General features: G+C 41.6%; 1 protein-coding gene across 3 annotated transcripts in view; it reads left to right on the forward strand.

The window, feature by feature from the left end:
• The window catches only part of LOC114152021 (cGMP-dependent protein kinase 1-like), a 45,013-nt gene extending 25,692 nt beyond the window's left edge, over positions 1-19,321 (forward strand). For 2 of the 3 annotated variants that reach the window (XM_028029637.1, XM_028029638.1), the window contains exons 3-18: positions 1,144-1,257; positions 5,767-5,872; positions 6,175-6,238; positions 6,317-6,394; positions 6,480-6,574; positions 7,079-7,144; positions 7,728-7,802; positions 11,959-12,055; positions 13,528-13,667; positions 13,850-13,939; positions 15,078-15,219; positions 15,441-15,604; positions 15,684-15,806; positions 15,891-15,953; positions 16,036-16,102; positions 16,219-19,321. In XM_028029637.1, coding sequence (XP_027885438.1) covers positions 1,144-1,257; positions 5,767-5,872; positions 6,175-6,238; positions 6,317-6,394; positions 6,480-6,574; positions 7,079-7,144; positions 7,728-7,802; positions 11,959-12,055; positions 13,528-13,667; positions 13,850-13,939; positions 15,078-15,219; positions 15,441-15,604; positions 15,684-15,806; positions 15,891-15,953; positions 16,036-16,102; positions 16,219-16,317 — 1,583 coding nt within the window. In that variant the 3' untranslated portion in view covers positions 16,318-19,321. Of the gene's footprint in view, positions 1-1,143; positions 1,258-5,766; positions 5,873-6,174; positions 6,239-6,316; positions 6,395-6,479; positions 6,575-7,078; positions 7,145-7,727; positions 7,803-10,801; positions 11,842-11,958; positions 12,056-13,527; positions 13,668-13,849; positions 13,940-15,077; positions 15,220-15,440; positions 15,605-15,683; positions 15,807-15,890; positions 15,954-16,035; positions 16,103-16,218 lie in introns of those variants that run through there. The other variant, XM_028029639.1, reaches the window with a different exon arrangement.

The following is a 19,321-nucleotide window of genomic DNA, read 5'->3' on the forward strand; positions in this document are numbered from 1 at the left end:
AACACACTCCGTCTTAAGGTTACGTCAGTTCCCTGAATGTTGCTCAACACACCTTCAGTTCACACATAGGACCACATCATGCAGGTGTGTTTGTGTTGTTGATTGCCCTGACATTTCTGTTCCCAGCTGTATTAATCCATCTTCATTAGTGTCAGTCGGAAACGCCAGAGTCCAAATGCCAAGCACCCTGTGTCGCACAAAGAAAAGTGACACACGGATAGAAAAAATCTCTGGGCTGAAAGCGTTCTCCCTTAAACGTAACAAGACTTCTGACTGGACAGCACGAGGCGATAGAGCCGAGTCAGCTGTGTCTGAACTAAATATTCAGGTTGGAGAGGGAAACATTCAGTTGGACAAACAAAGACTTCAATGCTTACACTACAGATATACAGTAGCATCTAGGACAGGGGTCCTCAAATCCAGTACTTAAGGACTTAAAATCTCTGCACCAAATAAAAGCATAGCAACAATTTTCTTTGCCCTTAAGGACTAGATTTGAGGGCTGGCGTTCTATAACTTTTAGATGTGTAGCTGGTTCAAAAGATCAGATTCAAACAGCTGTATTAGCTCCTCGGTTCAGTCAAGTTTTTTCAAAGTCCTGCTAATGACCTCATCAATTGACTCAGCTGAGACTCATCTAAAAGTTGCAGGACACTGGACCTTGAGGAGTGGATTGGAGGGGCCCGTATTCTGGGAGTTGCTACTGAAAGTCACTGATACCTATCCATTGTAGGACACTTACAGAGATGTAAGTTACTCAGCTAAAGAAAGAAGCCTTTTATGGCCTGAGAAGGTAGGTTTGTCATCAACCATGACCTTAACTTTTGCTGCTAACTAAAGCGCTTAAGTTTTGTTTTTCTTTTGGTTCTGAAAAATCTACTGAGACCAATTTTTTATTGGTTTATTGACTCCGTATGAGTTATGATTCCAGAGAAAAATGCTGCGCTTAATCTGTCCACCTGCAGCTAATTCTAGTTTTGACCATAAACTCTCATTCCTCCTTGTAACTCTTCGCGAGAATGAGGAAAATTCTACATGCTGACTTGAGACCAACAAATACCAAAGGTCTATATTTCCCATGATGTGTCTGAACAGAAGTGTTTGTTTGACAGTGACAGATTGTCTTCTGTGTGTCTGACCCAGAGGGGAAGGTGGAAGTGACCAAAGAGGGGATGAAGCTGTGCACGATGGGACCGGGGAAAGTTTTCGGAGAACTGGCCATCCTCTACAACTGCACCCGGACCGCCACGGTCAGGAGTGAGTATGCTGTTGGAGATCAACAGGAACAACATTGTAAAAAAAAAACAAACAAACAAAAAAAAAATACTGATCTACGTCTCAATTCTTGCTGCTGTTTTTCTCTGAGAAAATCAGCAGAGAGATCATGTGGAAGGAAAGAAGCACCTGATCAGATTTAATTCATGTCGCAAGACCCGTCCCGAAACAGGGGAAAAGAAACAGGATTGAAAATGGAAGCGATCCCCCGGTGTTGTTTTGTTGCTGCGCTGAAACCAGCTGACAGTCTACTGTTGTTGATGAAATTAGATGTTTGCCTGGGTATCACGAACAACATCTGTGCAGGAGGTTAAACTGAAACAACTCTTTCCAGCTCTGTAGGCTTAAATTTAAACTTCCAGTCTCTGGCGTTGGCCTCAGACTGACTACTGAGACGGCAGATGGTAGGGTTCCTGTGCGTTCTTCTGGGATTCGATTGGATTCTCCTCCTGATAAGGAGGGAATCCAAAGAAACTGTTTAGAGACTCTGAGTGACTTGGCAGCATTGAGCTGATGTGACTCTAACTTTCAACCGAGTTAAAAGAAAAAAGAAAAAAAAACACCCTGAAATATTGCTGCTGGAATCAACTTCCCTGCTGGTGTTTTCTTCACCAACGTGGAGCCGGAGGAGTCGGGCATCCAGAGGGAGCCGATCGGAGTTCAGCTGAAGAAACGAATCTGAACACCATCCGACAGCACCGCTGTGTCTAAGTGTGCACGTCCAACTTCCTGTCAGCTCTTCCTGGTGGAACGATCGCTAAGCAGCTGTTGCCAAGCAACACCATCCGGTCCGGCCAACCCGTTTTGGCACCTGTGCGTCTCTTGGCAACAGGGCTGGGTTCCACATGATTTGTTTGCATTTTTAGACGCTTTCTGCTTGTTTCTCACATTAACACAGTGAGCCCGCTGCATTAAATCGCCTCTGTTTCATTTCATAACACGGCTCTAAGTATGCGTCTTCATTATCAGATCTGATTATGCTTCAACCCTACTGCGCTGACTCAAACCTCAACAAATTATTCTTCCCGTACGTGTTTGAGCCTCGGTCTGGTCTTTTCAAACTTTGTATCTTTTTTGTCTAAATGTAAAACTGGCAGAGATTAAAAGATACCAAGAGTTCTACTTAGCCCATCTGAGAACACTGCGCAAATGTCTAAATCTTGGCCTACAGGGGTCTTTCTGCATGGAGTTTGCATATTCTCCCCATATATGCGTGGGTTCTCTCCAGATACACCAGCTTCTCTCTAAAGTCCAAATCTACATTACTCAGACTGGAAGAAAACTCAGCTCAGACAGAGAGTTTTCAGAGAAGGAGACAAATTAACCAACTGGTTTTATTTGCAAGTCATAAAACATTTGGAGACCCTTGTGTGGCGAAAAAATGTTGCAGTGATTAACAGTGGTGTTAATTGCTGCAGTTTATTGCACATCATGTCTCACGCGGCTGTTGCTGAAACTCTGGCGTTTTACAATGATGTCGCAGAGTGATGCATCACTCTCAGAGATCGTCTTTGATTGAGCTCAGAAGGTTTCTTTCCACGCTCTGCGCCAGAGATCTTCATTAGGTGTCGCAACTATCAAGACAACGAGCCAATCAAGTCAGAAACAAAACCTCAAAAAAATTGTGATCGCTTTAAATTGCCCCCATCATGAGTGTACTTAGGTATGAATTTGTGTGTCTATGGTTGATTGTCCTGTCTGTTTCTGTGTTGTCCTTCGTTGGACTGGTGACCTGTCCAGGATGTACCCCGCGTCTTGTCCAAAAGACCACTGGATATAAGCGCCATCCCTCTAGCCCACATGACCCTGCAAGGATAAGTGGGTATAGTCAATGGATCAATGGATTGATCTGTGGAACCTACCACATGGTGTTTGGGTCTAAACCCCAGGTTTGAGGACCGTTGCTGGGAAGAATCCAAGGAAAGGGAGACACTGTTGTGCATCAGTTAGTATTGTTTATTTCACAATTTTCCATAAATATGAAATTAAAGTCAAAATTATTCACACAGGTTTAGATTTGAAGTAGTTTGAAGATCTTTTATTTTACAAAAATGTTCCTTATGTTTGAAGGGCATAAAGGTTTTGTAGTGGTCCAGCCAGAATTAGAGGCTCTCGAATAAATAATCAACATTCCATTGAAAACAAAGGGCTTAATTGCCATACTGCCAATTTTACTACTGGTTATGTATAAAAAAGCATATGTATTGTTTCTGGACATGGTATATTGCTTTCTCTTGGTGAGTTAGTCCAGAACAAGAACAAGAAACTGTTAAGTGAAAAAAATCAAACAAACAAAAAAAATAGAATCCACCAGTATATCCAGGGGCATCATCAGAATCCGACATCCTTCAAAACATCCAGAAGGTTTTAGTAGTTTAAAGAAAAAAGAACATGATCTGAGTTTGAGGTTCCTGTTTTCACTTTTTACAATTGTTTCCGGGTTCCAGTTGTAAAGTGTCTTTATTAAAAGCAAAAATACATTTATGGCTTTCAGAAAATAATTTTAATGCCGATTTGAGCTCTTCGAGCCACAGAAACCTCCTCACTTAGCGCCCACATGTCCGCACAGAGTTTATTTATAACCCAGTAGAGCTTCTCTTCCCCTCACACTCGCTCACATTGCGATAAACACATAGAGACACAGTTTGGGTTCTACACACAAACGTGCTTTCTGGACCTCCACACACACACGCCTGCACACGCCCCCACACAAAATCACACTCACTTAACCTCTGAATGTGATCATTTACTCTCCATCCTGCAGCCTGCAGGCCTCACAGTGACAGGGAAGCAGAAAACCATCCTCACTGCTGTGGCTGATGGAAATCGATGTGTTGGTGTTCTCTAAAAAAAATAAAATAAGTAAAAAAAATACAGTCTCTCTCACACAAACATCATTAAAGTGCAGGAAGTTTCTGAGTTCCTGCGTCTCCACAGTAACCGCCTGCAACTTTAGGCGGAGGCATTGTTACCATGGCAGCCAGGTCTGTCAGTGGACCTGTTGAGGATTATGGAATGTAACAAGTTTTGGCTCACCTTTCGTGAATTTGTGAGGACTTTCCTTCAGTTCCTAAGCCTGGAGTTGTCTTTACCCCTTGGTTTAACTTTATATTTTTCTATTTTATACTCACTCTTTTTCTTTTATTCATCCCATTTCTTTCCTAAATCACTATCAGTTCTTTTGCTGCATTCACTCCTGTTAAATTTATTCTGTTCTTCGTTTCATCTGTGTCGTGTTCCCTCTGTCCTACTTTTCCCTCCGTCCTCCACGTCTTCCTGTCTTTCCTTCTCTCCTGCCTGTTTCAGTCAGGTTTTGATGTTTCCTTCAGAGATTTCCGAGATGAAGGACTCTGTGCCACAATCTGAAACTACCACAGATTCCTCAAGAGGATGTGCTGTGGTTCAGTCACAGTTATTTCCCGACCCCCTTTGTCCTCGGTTCCGGTTGTGCGGGGAATTGAACCTGCATCACCTTGGAGCAGAGCCCTCAGAGAAATCTGAACCCCTCTGTCGTAAACAGGTGTAAGAGGGTTTGTCTGGTGATTTTGGTTTTATTCAGACCAAGGTCTGTAGTTTGACTCTGCAGAGATTGATCCGGTTTTAAGGACTTCGGGCTGACTTGGTCAGGCTGCAACTCATCGTGGACTTCAGGCTCAGATCGCACAGAGAGACCATCCAAACTCAATCAAAGACGATCTCTTATTGTTTTAAATAGATCGCTTCAGTAGCAAAGTGAGCAAAGTGTCAGTTTCAGGAATCAACATTTTAACATGTTAAAGTAATCTCTTGGTTTCTCCCCGCCCCCGAAGGCTTTCTAGTTATTTTATGACTTGAAAATAAAATCCATGTCCTTCTCTGGTTTCTGTTAGTCAGGCTACTCCGTCAGTGATGAATTTGGCTTCCCTGTTGCAGCATCTCTCAGTCTCGGCTGATGTTTCTAACGTAGGTTTGATGAGTTTCAGCAGATCTCAGAGGGAAGATGTCACCAGGAGCCTGAAATATGCCACCACCACCAAAAAAAAAATAATTTTAAAAATACTAACTGATGTTCACAGACGGGTCAAATAGGTTGAACGATGTAAAACCAAGGTCCGGTGTTTGCTCGTTGCATAAAAAAGCCCCCTGCTGTTAAACAGACTAAAATTTGTTACTAAGCAACAACATCAACTCAGTGCTCACAGTAAAAGTAGTCCATATTCCAGTCCATGAAAGTTTGTCTGTTGGTCACAAACAGAACCTGAACGCCTGATTACACCTGGACTGCAGATTTGAACATCTGACACACACGCATACACACACACAGAGAGAAGTGTGTGGTTTCCATGACGACCCGTGCGTGTTTTGTGCACGCACAACGTGCCACGATTTCAGGTCTCACCTGATGCTAATGCACAGTTTAAAGGGGAACATAAAAGCCCACATGCACACAACTCTAAACACAAACATGCAGAACCAGCAGCTCTGTGTTTCAGCTCTAATTGTGTGTTTCAGCTCTGATCCATGTGAAGCTGTGGGCCATCGACCGGCAGTGCTTTCAGACCATCATGATGAGAACCGGACTCATCAAACACTCTGAGTACATGGACTTCCTGAAGAGGTGATTGCCTTAAGAGACGCACGATCTCATCAACACACGCACGGATACAGTCAGCGGCTGCAGAACCAGCTTAATTCACTAAATACATTGTTTTGGACGGAAAAAGTTCTCCAAAGCAAAACGTTCCCTCCGTGCAGATGCAGCTGCTGATGTGCAGGCTGCTTTAGAAAATTTCTATTAAATATTTAATATTTTTCAGTTGAGCATCCAAAAACCACAAGCACCAACTGAAGCCACGCAAACACTTCAAATGTGGAATTCCCGATTTAAGATAAATTAAGAATGAATTTCTTTCTGCGCAGCGTTCCAACCTTCCAGGGTCTTTCAGAGGAAACCCTCAGTAAGCTGGCAGACGTCATGGAGGAGGTGAGTCCGCCATCTTGCTCATTGTCTCTCCTTCGTCTGCTGTGAATCGTCCAATCAGACAGTTTGCTCTGTGTCCAGACTCACTATGACGACGGAGAGTACATCATCCGACAAGGAGCACGAGGAGACACCTTCTTCATCATCAGCAAGGGGAAGGTTTGTCCGCTCTCCTCTTATTAAATGACTGTGACATCATCATTTACTTTAAGAAAACCTGCCGATTAATCACACTTCCTGGTAGGTGAATGTGACTAAGGGGGATACAGTCAATCAGGAGGCCATTCACCTGAGGGAGCTCGGAAGAGGGGACTGGTTTGGAGAGCGAGCGCTGCAGGGGTAAGACCATGTTGCCCTAGACAACCAATGTCACTCCACCTTTCAGCTCCATCGAGTCATCGAAGCATCCTTCCCTACAATAGACCGTTCAAACACCTCCATGTCCGTCCGTCAGCCCGTTGGACGCAACGTCTTATTAAGAGTTTGATGGACAGCTCGCTGCCTGGCTTCATGTCCATGTGCACGAGGCGCTGCACAGTTTTCAGAATGTTTTACATACACCTCTTCCATTTTTGCTCCATTTTTGTTTTTGAAGTTTGCTTAAGTTGGAAAACAAAAATTTTTGAAGTTGATGAAAAAGTTTGTTGTGACGGAATATTTCGAAAATTGTGATTTTTGGACAATTTTGAACATAGTTGAACTGATCTTAGACAGTTTACTTTAAAGTGAGAACTTCATCAGTGGTCATAGACTCTCCAGTGCTCTGAATACAGTTATCTACTAGGCTGGTGGTTTAATCCCCAATAATGCTGTGCATGGGTGTGTGTCTGTGTGTGTTCACAGGGAAGATGTGAGAACAGCCAACGTGATCGCAGTTGAGCCCGTCACCTGCCTGGTTATCGACAGAGAGTGAGTGTTCTCAGTAGTTTCAGAACCAAACAGACCTGGACACAATGTCTGTCTGCTCTGGGTTCAGATTAGTCTTTTCAAGTTGCTCCTTTAAAGCTGACCGTTTTCCAAACATTAGATTTGAACAGTGGAAAAAGCTGGCACATCTTTCTTAAGTCGATACTGCCCTCTGCTGGCTTTCGGGGCAAATGACATATACTAATTGCTACAAATAAGTAATAAAACCTGTTTAGATTGTTGTGGAGCTTGTGGTCATCCTCACATTTCTCCAGTGGCTCCTCACTGCTACCTAAAACCAGTCTGAGTCCTTACAGAGGGAGTTCTACATCTTCAACAGCTGTTAAAACTCAGTCTTACACATTGATTTTCCTTTTTCACTGCTGAGGTCCTCTCGGGAATGTTGTGTGGTTCAAGGCAGAGTTAGTCCTTTAAGAGCAACACTAACCCTCACTGAGTTCAGCTTTACTGGGGCTCTGTCCTGTTGGCATGTTGGACCGAACGTCATGTTGGTTCTCAGATCATTGAAATTAATATAATTTCTCTCTCTCTCTCTCTCTCTCTCTCTCTCTCTGTCTCGCCTCAGCTCATTCAAGCACCTGATTGGTGGACTGGACGACGTTTCAAATAAAGTCTACGAGGACGCTGAAGCCAAGGCCAAGTACGTCCGTCAGACAACGACAGGTCTACAGCATCTATCAGGAAGTTTTCACTCTGCTTTCAGCTGAGCTTTCTAAAATAAAATAAAAACTCTTGATGAAGCAACACATTTTATTTTCAGCTCCATTACTGCACCAGAAACCTCTCTCCCTAAACAACTCTGTTATTTTGGTGTGAAGATGATCCCCTCATTAAACCGTCTCCGGCTGTGCATTAATCCCTAATCTCATGTGAGCATTCATAAGTGAAGTGGGCATTGAGAAACCACGGGAGGCACAGAGTGGAACCCCGGGGGGTCGTTACAGAGCGATACACATAAAATTAGCATTGAATCCATTCTAAAGAGTGAAACATGTCAATAATGCGCACACTACATCAAAAACACATCTCTGATACTGTTATTATTAACAACCCAGATCTGCCGGGCATATTAACAACAATTTGCGTCTTTTTTCATCTTAAATTCTTTAACCACTTAATCACACAGATTCTCCTGCCACCATTACAGCAAACCCTCGAGCTGTTCTTTTAAAAGGGTTGACCATTATGTGGGTGTCACTGCTACCTAAAAAACAAAAAAGAAAACAATATCGAGGGTTTCCCTTAAGAAATAGATCCAGAACAACAGGTGGATTTTTTTGTATCCAGTAGGCTTGATTATTGTTTTGGTGTGTTTACTGAGCTCTATAAAATGATTGTTAGAGTTCTGACCAACATCAGAATCAAGGAACATATCCAAACATACCTTTAATACCTACTTTCACCCCATTTTTGGAAAATAAAACTGTGCTTCGTTCTAGTTTTGAATTAGAAAGTGTCTGCTTATTTTTTCAGGTATAGCTAAATATTTAGAGAGCCTTCATGTCAATCAATCTGTACAGCAGTTGGGATATAATTCAGTCTGACTTCTACCAGGTGGAGAAAGGACAGCTATCAGAGGCGTTTGTGGACCGAGGACACTCCGGTCCAATCAGGGTTCAGCTGCTGCTGTAAACAAGTAGATTCTAGATTAATGGTCAGGAGTCAACTGACTGCCAGTCATGTGACACTGTGCAGCTGGACGCTCTCGTGTTTCCTCTTATGGTATAGATTTAATGTGGCGCACACTCGCAAACCAGACTGTTCAACTGTTATTCACAGCTGTCGCCGTGGCAACGGTAAACAGAAAACAGAGTGTGCAACCTGAGTGTGTGTTTGCCCTTCTAGTGCTCTGCTTTGAGCTGAACTCTGCTCCCTACACTAACCTGAACTTGGTTTAGGTTATTTCTGTTGATCCAAACTGACGGAAAGACCCACAGACATGAAGGGAGAGTTTGTGTTCCTCTTTGGTAGGATTTGTTTGTGGGGTTAAAAATATCTCCTAACTGCAGGGAAAAGTGTTCAATTTGAAAATATGCCCAATTTATATGAGAGTTGTTTTTAGGATTACCGCAAACAATTTCACACGGAGCTTGATAAGAACATGAAAAGGATAAAGCTACAGAAACGATGCTAAATCTCCTTGTGCAGTATTTTGATATTGAATCTCTTCCCTTTGTTTAAGCTTTTTGAAGCTGCTTGTTTTACTCAGCTTGATTTATCCTTGTGTGTCCTTCGTGTGCTGTGAAGTCCAAATCCCTTTCTTACCACCACCAACTAATTTTAGACTGTTCAAGTGTTCGCCAACAGCGGCTACTGTTTCTGCAGAAACCCGAATCCAGTGCTTGCAGGAAGCAATCTGGTCCTGCATGTAGAACTAAAGAGGCTTCAGTCTGTTGGTCCAGACATAAAACTATAGGAAACAGTGTTCTGAAAAGATATATGATGATTCTATTAGTCTCTTACATTCTTCTGTAAAACTTCCAAGAGGTCCCAGCACGCTGTTTATATTACTTTCAGGTTTGGACATTGAGTAGATCCCGTGTTTCTCAATACCAGGCCTGAGGGACCACTGCCTACATGTTTTAGGTGCTTCCCTTTTGCCACACACCTGGTTGAATAAGTGGGTGATTAACAGGCCACTTGATGGCATGCAAAGAAGGTCATGCAGTCATTTTAATCAGGTGTTCTAAAACACGTCTGACATATAAAGGGCAGTAGGCCCTGAGGACTGGAACTGAGCAACACTGGACTAGACCATTGCAATATGTTGAGTCTGTTCTTGTTTAGCTACTCTGCTGTAGTTGCTGTATTTGGGATCATCGTCCAGTTGACGTCCAAATTTGGGCAAGCTTCACGTTTCAGACAGACAGCCTCACATTTGACTCTAGAATTGTTTGGTTGTGGTTCTTGGTCAATTCACAGATAGGAAAAGGTAGAAAAAAGCCCATTCATTACACCTCAACCAGCACTATCTAGGGTTTTCTTTAAACATGGTTCCATGCATTATGACCAAACCTCTCTATTTTGATCTCATCTGTCCAAAGACTTTGTACCTTGAATTTCGCGCTTCATTCAAGTACAGTAAGGAAAGTTATCTTACTCAACAATTTTATGCAAGTTTTAGTTGTTAAGTCTTTCTCTGATTGTCCTGTCATAAATTTCAACAGTTAAAATGCTGACACAGTAATCCACTCTTTAATCCAAGAAATGTGCTGGGATGTCAACTCGAAAGAAAATTTAAAGAATCTTCTTTTTATTTTATTCTGAACAATTCATATGTTGTTGGTTGTTTGCGGCCAGATTATAGGATCTGCTGAGAACCAGGTGACCTGATTTTGGTGGCTGGGTACGATTCAGATATAGAACTTTGGCTTAAACCCTTTTTGAGCCTCACGTGCAAAGGGCTTAGAGCTGCCATTGTGACAAAATATTTTTTGTTGTTTATCAGCTCACAGTGAGTTATTCTGGGAAGACATGGCGATGCTGGAACATAACGCTACAGTTATTGGCCTGGTTAAATCGGAGTCTGGAGGATTAACAGTCCTAAGTTATGTCAGGTGTGTAACACCTGTGGTGCACGCAAACATAAAAAAAACCTCATTCACACTGAAGGCAGGAGCAAACACAACTCCACAGCTGATCCATGGATACAGAAACGCTCATCAAGCTGCGAGGGCCTCTGATAGTCCCTGAAGAAGACACCTGGGTGTCCTCTAGTTTTCAGGTTGGGACAGTCTGTGCTGCAGCCTCCTGACACTCAGCCAGCCTCCTCAATAACTGACCTTCCTTTAGCGGGTGAACCTCTGAGCAATGTTTCCGCCTCCTAAAAATACCCGTTAGGAGCAGCAACTCCCACCAGTCAGGTCGTCTTATCAGTAGCTGTTCCAGCCTGGAGGATTCAGCCGCTGCAGACCTGAGGCTCATTTGACTTAAAGGACAAACCTCTTAGAGCTTTTCCTCAGTCTGGGTTATAGTCCTTAAAGCGTCCTCGGTTTAACTGCTCTGCTTCAGACCTTCTTGTTCTCTTCCTATCAGTCAGAGAAACAAAAAAGTGATTTTCTTGGAGGTGATACTGTTCTCAGTCTCTCCTGGATTCTGACAGCAGTTCCTTCACTTCAAGACCAGCCTCTTTCTCTATCTTGATGCACAAACCTCTGGAGGACCCGGCAACCTCACCGCCACGCCGGTACCTCCATAGCAGAGCCCTGCCGATCCACTGCTGCCATCGGTACTACTCGCACCATGTAAACTGGATGTGGAGCTCATCGTTTGAGACGGCTCTGCTGCAGACGCTCTGCCGAACATTCTCGTGAGGTTCCAGATTTTGCTCCAGTTCTGTCTTTGCGTTTTTACATGAAAACATTTTTTTTTTTCGTAGAATAACGACTGAAACATCATCTGAAGAATCCGGTGCATTGAGTTCCATTCATAAATATTCATCGACCGATTAAAGGCGGATTCACCTTCCTTCCTCTCGGGTCAGGAAGAATTTTTTTTCCTATTCTGACCTTATTCAAAATAGTTTCGGAGATGAGAGAGTTGCTTCCTGTCCCAGTGAGGCAGCAGCGGGAGCGTCTCCCCAGTCTTCCTTCTACCCCCTCTCACTCCTTCCCCATCACTTCCTTCTCCATCCACACTTCCAAGAAGTTTCCATTTTTTCGCGTGGTAAAATGCTGCAGGTAGGACAGCAGGGTCTTTGATTAACTGGACAGGTTTTATCCACTTGTATTCTCCATCACAATGAGCCTTTTTTAAAAAGACATTCCCACCACATGATTGTGTGTTTATCTTTTCAGGTACGAAGCTGAGAATGCCTTCTTCTCCAGCCTGAAGCTCAATGACTTCAACATCATTGATACTCTGGGAGTTGGAGGCTTTGGAAGAGTTGAGCTGGTACGTCTTGAAGTCTACATGTTTTTCTAGTTAATGCCAGTGATTCTCAGGAGCTCTGAGGTGTTTATAGAGGCCTTAATCAAATGTGTTGAGAGGTCAACACCCATCCATTGATCCATTGGCTATACCTGATTGTCCTTGTCCATTGCGCATCCTGGACAGATCGCCAGTTTGGAGGTCAATGTTCCAACAGAATAATGAACCAGAAACTATCTGTTCCACACCAGTTTCTGAACAGTGATGAACAAGTTTCAGACATGCTTCAGGATAACGAACCAGTTTTAGACATAAGATAAACTGTTTCATTGTCACCGTGTGATATTTGCACTGTGTTTCTAGCAAAGTGTCAGCATCTGTTACTGGAAACCAGTCCAAATGTGGTTGAGGGGTCATACACCTGCAGTCCTGGACCAAAACAGGCTTAGGGATGTTCTGGGTTGGGTTGAGGGAAGCAGAGAGGATGGAGGGATGAGGCATTTGACGCACTGCGGCTCAAGGAGTTAGGTTTCTCTAGGACAGGAGGCGGGGCTGGAGGTGACTGTTGGTTAAAGGGAAAGCCCTGCCGCGGGTTTGCCCAAAAACAGATTAGATTCCAGGCTTGGGGGGGAGGAGGGGGTCCTCCTGAAGTATTTTTAGTCATCCAGAGTGTAAGAAGGTGAACTCTGACCTCCAGACTGCCTGTCTGACCCAAATGGATTGGTAATGACATCATCGTAACTGAAAATCTGACTGCAGTTTTCCTTACTCCCCTTTGCTTCAGCATGGCCTTAAATCTTCAAGAAATGTTTCTATTTTGAGCTCTTTGCCATCACAATATATTTGTTTTAGATATAAACAATAATCAATAATAAAATACTTTTTTATACAACCAGTCAAAACACCTCTCTGTCTAATTAAAAAAAAGAAATTTCCAACATGTCAGTAAAACCAAAGTAAAGTACATAGTTGGAGTTGTCTTTGCTGGGAACCTCTGAGTGGAAACCCGGCTCCAGTTGCCAGAGTTTTTCCGTTGATGCTAGCATGATAGGGGCGTCACGGGTTGGGGTTGGAGCTCAGATATCCTGAAGTGGGGAATCCGTCCAGGAATAGGAAGAGATTGTGTCATGACCTACAAGAAGCACAGTGCGGTGTTGACAGCATGAACACTCCTCAGTAGATCCTGACACCCCTGAAGCACATTTCCTGAGTTTTTAACTTTATAACGCTTATAAAGTTTCTAAAATAAGCGATGCTATAATCTAAAAGAATCATTTTTACAAAGCAGGCCACTTTCAACCAGAAGCATAAATCAGAAAAGAACCACATGCAGGAAAAGTAAATAGACGTTCAGCTGGTCATTTTCGGACACATTGCACAAAGCGAAAAAACCCCACAACTCTCTGCAGGTTGCCAGTTGTACTGTGATGTCACGTTGCAAATATTTTGTATGAATTGATCTTTATTGCCCTACTGCGTATACTGTCTTTGTGTAGGTGCAGCTGAAGAACGAGGAGGCTAAAACGTTCGCCATGAAGATCCTGAAGAAGCGTCACATCGTGGACACGAGGCAGCAGGAGCACATCCGTGCAGAGAAACATATCATGACCGAAGCACACTCAGACTTCATTGTCAGGTCAGAAAACTGTGCGTTTTTATGTCTCATAAAACAATTAATGTAAAAAAAGACAAAGGTGCCAGTAAAGCATACTAGTTTCACCTTTAAAAAAAAATTAAACGAGTACTTTAGTTTGTCCTCATGTAAATAAAGTTGCAGACGTGTCGGGTTCTCTCTGTGACTCTATTCTTGGTGTTCAGGTTGTACCGGACGTTTAAAGACAGTAAATATTTATACATGCTGTTGGAGGCATGTCTGGGTGGAGAGCTGTGGACCATACTGAGAGACAAGTACGCTGCTCACCGACATGATACCTGAGTGACTAAAGATTTCTTTAACTTTACTGTCATCACAATTATTACTCAATAATCAAAATAAATGATTGAATACGTTTTTACTTCTTTACCATAACATCATTCACCTATTTATGTCAAGAATATGATCTCTAACGCTTTTGTAATGTTACATAATGTATAATTATTATTTGAGACTGTATTGGATTGATTTTTAGTATTGATATCTGTATTAGATTAGCTGAGCTTATTTACAATTACTCTATGAATCACAGAGCAAATGCGAGAAAAAATAATAATAAAAAAAACATTTATTTGTTTTGTCATTTTTTTGTTTTTTTGGGATAATATTACGATTTATAGTGAAAATGTATATTTGAAATTCTTTTTTTTTGTTTTTTTTTTTTACAGTGGATCCCCAGTATTCATTGGGACCACAACAGCTTGCAAAGACCTAAAATCCATGAATACTTGAGAATATCTCTAAATGCTTATAAGTGCCTGTTGTAATGATTCAAACACCAAATATACCTTAATATGAATTAATAAGCACAGTAGAAGCCATCTTGTTGCTACCACGGAAACTAATGCAGTCTACCTTACCTCTGCCCCAGGGGGTACAACCAAACAGCAGCAAAAAAAAAAAAACCAAACAAACAAAAAAAAACAATAATAATAATAGCACCCCTGAGTTGACTGCTTTGTAAGTACTACCCAATAGCATATAACATGGCATTATGTATTGGTATTTTTGCTTCCCAAACTGTATTTTATTTTGAATATCTTATATTCTATATAAAAATCAACAAATAGACAAATATTTCAGCAAACAATTTGGAGTAATAGTCCACAAAAAAAACCCAACAAATCCACCAATAAGTGAATTCAGAAGTTCTGAACCGCAAATAGGCAGGGTCTACTGTAACAAAATGATTACCAATATAATTCACATATTTGAATTTTGAATGAACAGAAAAAGACATATTCTCCACATATTGGGTCTTTATTATGCAGTCTTATAATTATGTTCATATTTTAAATTAACATTTGAATGTGTTTGATGAATTTGACTGGTATGAAAATGTCTCCACATTCCAAATGCATTGATAATTTTCTGCATCGCTGTTGGTTGCAGAGGTTCGTTTGATGACTCCACCACTAGGTTCTACACTGGCTGCGTGGTTGAAGCATTCGCTTACTTGCATGCCAAAGGCATCATCTACAGAGACCTAAAACCTGAGAACCTGATCCTGGACAGCCGAGGATATGCTAAGCTGGTACGTCCACCTGGTCCACGCGGGCTACCTGTGACTCATGTTCAAAAAGCTCCAACCGCTTTTGGCGAATGAACTGAATCTGTGAATCTAAATCTTTGTCTTCCAAGAAACTCCAATCATGTAACTACTGTCACAGGAAGCAAAATTACTATCCGCTTCCTCTGAATGAACTCCTTGATAGCCTCCAACGAAGGAAAATAAAAAGCACTGTCCTTTTGCAGGTGGATTTTGGTTTTGCAAAGAAGATTGGATTCTGCAAGAAAACATGGACGTTCTGTGGGACGCCGGAATACGTTGCTCCAGAGATCATTTTGAATAAGGGCCACGACGTGTCGGCCGACTACTGGTCTCTGGGGATCCTGATGTATGAGCTGCTGACTGGCAGGTAGGGATTCCTACACCCGACGTCGGAAAAATCTGAAATGACCAGTTCGGAGTCCGACAGTGTCTGTTTGCGTCTGCAGTCCTCCGTTCTCAGGTCCAGATCCGATGAAAACGTACAACATCATACTGAAAGGCATTGACATGGTTGAGTTCCCCAAGAAGATCACCAAGAATGCTGCCAACCTCATCAAGAAGCTCTGCAGGTAGCATGGACTGTTTCCTGAAACATAATTAACTAATTCCTACTCCAAATCGACTATTTAGCCATGTCTTCCTCGTGTCTGCAGGGATAGTCCATCGGAGAGACTAGGAAATCTGAAAAATGGAGTGAAGGACATCCAGAAGCACAAGTAAGAGAGCTAAATATTTTGTAAGTGAGCTAAACATTTACTTTCGATCATTTGGAAATTAACTGAATGTTTGTGTGTTCAGGTGGTTCGAAGGATTCAACTGGGAAGGACTGAAGAAAGGAACGCTAACTCCACCCATCACACCCAGGGTAGGTTAGGAGGAAATCAAAATCCACTTCGGTTGTAATCTTAATGTTCCAAATGAGCCTGTTTTTTGGGGGGGTGCGGGGGGTTTCCTGGTCTTGAGTTGTACTTTTGCTTCCAGGTGTCCTCTCCAATCGACACCAGTAACTTTGACAGTTTTCCAGAAGACACGGACGAGCCGCCGCCCGATGATAACTCAGGATGGGACTATGACTTCTAAACCGAGTCTGCATCTTTGAGACGGGGTTAAAGTTGAAGACCCACCAGGTGAAGAAGCCAACTGTGGCGGGTTTGTGCCCAATATGAACTTGGGGCAGAGTGTAGATGGAAGCACATGGAGAAAAGTTCTCTGGAAGATCGAAGTGATCCAGCGGATCAGCTCTGTTCATTCAAGAAGAGTTGAGCAATGAAGCAGCTCAGTGTCCAGAGCTGGGGGTTTACCTCCCCTGGCTTTACTTTTTTGTTTGATTCGCTTCTGGCTCCGGGACGTCGCCGGGCATGATGAAACAGTTGAGCCAAATAGACGGCTGCTGAAATTTTCTAAGAATCTGAGTTGTCGTTTAGGCTGCAGAGAAACTCTGACGAAGTTCTTTCATCACATGGACCATAGAGGGCGTCTATGAACCCACATTGTTACTGCAAATGAACCGAACCAGCTGCAAATATAGTGAGTCTTGAGTTTGTGTCAAAAAGTGCCAGTTCTTAGGATTCAGCTTTTAAAAATCCCACCAGAAAGCTGACAGAACTTGAATCATCGTCTGCTTCCTCTGAAATGTGAAAGATGTTATCCACAATATATCTTCTCACCTGGAGATCTTTTTTTCTTCTTTTTTATCAACAAGGTTGGGGTTATAAACGAGGTTTAGCTCGCTTTTCCTGGGACGTGTAATTAGTTTAATTGAGCAACTCTAATAAATAAGCAAATAAATGTTTTAAATACTAACATATTTTATTATTTTAATATTATTTTGTGTTTAAATTACATTACTTTATAAATAATTGATTTATTAAATTCAATAAATTGAAATTAAAAAAAAGATTCAGAACATTTAATTTCTTACTCTCCTAAAAATAGAAAAAATAATTAGCATTACTCAATCCAAGTAAAATACAAGTCAGAAAGCTGTACACTTTATTGATGAGTTAAGTTTTTTTTAAAATATGTTTGGCAAAAACTGACTGGATCAAATCAGATTTTATGTCAGTTACAAGAGAGTAAAAATGGTAAAAAATTATAATAATAATGAAATGATTTCGTGAAACTGTTGACCCTACAAAAATGCCTTTCTTCATCATCGAAAGGTGGATGAACGGAGATCAGAATGGTTTCCCAGGGCTCTGGTACTTAAACTTGGTGCATCACAACGTTATTTTGGTAGAATTCGGATTGTTATTAACCTGCCAAAGTACAACACTGCCCAAAGCCTCAGAGCCTGTTTGTGCATTAATAAAACATAACTGAAGAGTGAGTCCACATTCAGCTCTCTAACTGAGGGCCAGTTTATATACGACGCCTATAGTGGCAGGAATAACTTCCTTACAGCCACCTTAATGCCTTCAATCATAACTTCCTTTCTAAAAACTGAAGAAACTTTGAGGATGCAGTACAAGTTTCTGCTTTGAAACTTTGCAAGTTTTTACACAATTAATCTTTGAGTGGCAGCATGAAACTGATATTAGGTGTCTTGAGTATTCCAACATATACAGGCACTTCCACATCTCTGTTCCTCTTCAGGTGGTTGTTTGGGAGGTATGCATGGTCAGTACATGTGTAAAATAGTTTGAAGCAATCTCTTTTGATCATGCTTGCTCCAGTGGCAGTATCAATCATTTAAATCCTGCTCGTTCTGAAATCTACAGAATTTGACAAACACTCAGTTCCAGAATGATGGTGTAATCTCACACAAAGATCTCCTGTTCGTGAACGAATGTCAAAAATGTCCATGCTGAGCTTGAAACCTTCCACTTGGCAGGTGTAATTACTAAAACAGTCAGAGATTATGTTTCTATTAAAGAAAAGAAAACCATCGGCTGGTTCTCAAGCATTTCAGATGAATTGCAGTGTTTGCTACCATCTGGTGGGTAAATGTTGCTATTGTAGTTCTCTAATGGCGCTGAGAAAACTTTAAAATCATAGTTTTTTTGACCGTTGTGCCTAAATGTGATGTGTGGATTATGTGACAGCAACCGGCCCTCTCACTTTAAACTGAAAGGAGCTAAACTCGTGGAATCCTTCTTCCGTTCTGTAGACACTTCAATCTACTCGGTTGGCTGTAGTTTTCACTTTGTGCCACTAGATGTCTATGTTTACAAAAACGCTGTACCTTTAACTCGCATTGCTTCCATACACAGCTCAAGATTTCTGCTGCAGATTGAAATTAACTCTGAAATTGATGACAGATGATGATAAGGTTTGCTCTCTCTCCCTCTGATCAATCAGTTCCTAATTCATCCACTAAATAAGCTCTACAGGTTTTTTTTTTTTTTTTTTTTTTTTAAAGGAAAGTCAAACACAATCCCACTTCAAATCAGACGAGGATTAAATGTCAACTTTCTTCATTAAGCTTAAAATCATGGTTGAAAAAGCCGTGGCTGCAGCAAAATAAGCGATTACGTGCAGGAGTTTTGCATGCTGACAAAGTTTATGTGAAATAGTTTCAACAATTGTGCAATTTTGATGTTCCAGTCCTCAAATGAGGATATCTGATCTCTGTATTTTGTGCCGTTTTTAAAAGAGTGAACACCTGTCTGTATTTTGTATGGAGCTTTTGTATCATCAGTCAGACTTTACTGGAATATTTTTGTAAAACAATCAGTGGCGTGACGTGTCTGCATGACGACAGTGGTAACGGTGTGTGGTTTGCACCACCAGAGGGCAAGGTAGAGGTCAATCAGTACAATCAAAATGTTCTGACTTTTATTTTTTTCATAAAAGTCAACTACAAAGATAAGTTCCTTTTATGTGTTTTCAGTCAGCCAGCATGAGGCTCTAGAGGCACTGACACAATAAAACCACGTGTTTCTCAATGTCAGCAAGGTCATGTTGGAACATTAAAGTTTAGTTTTGGACCACAAGGAAAAAAATGTGTATATTTAAGTGATGCTATTTTGTGCTTACTGGTGATTTATTTGTATATTAAGAAATATGTTCCTATAGTTTCTATGTATTTAACATTTATCTTACAATTGTGTTTTAAAAATAAAAGGTTCCAGAATAAACTGAA

This window comes from Xiphophorus couchianus, chromosome 10, assembly GCF_001444195.1.
Source record: "Xiphophorus couchianus chromosome 10, X_couchianus-1.0, whole genome shotgun sequence".
NCBI lineage: Eukaryota > Metazoa > Chordata > Actinopteri > Cyprinodontiformes > Poeciliidae > Xiphophorus > Xiphophorus couchianus.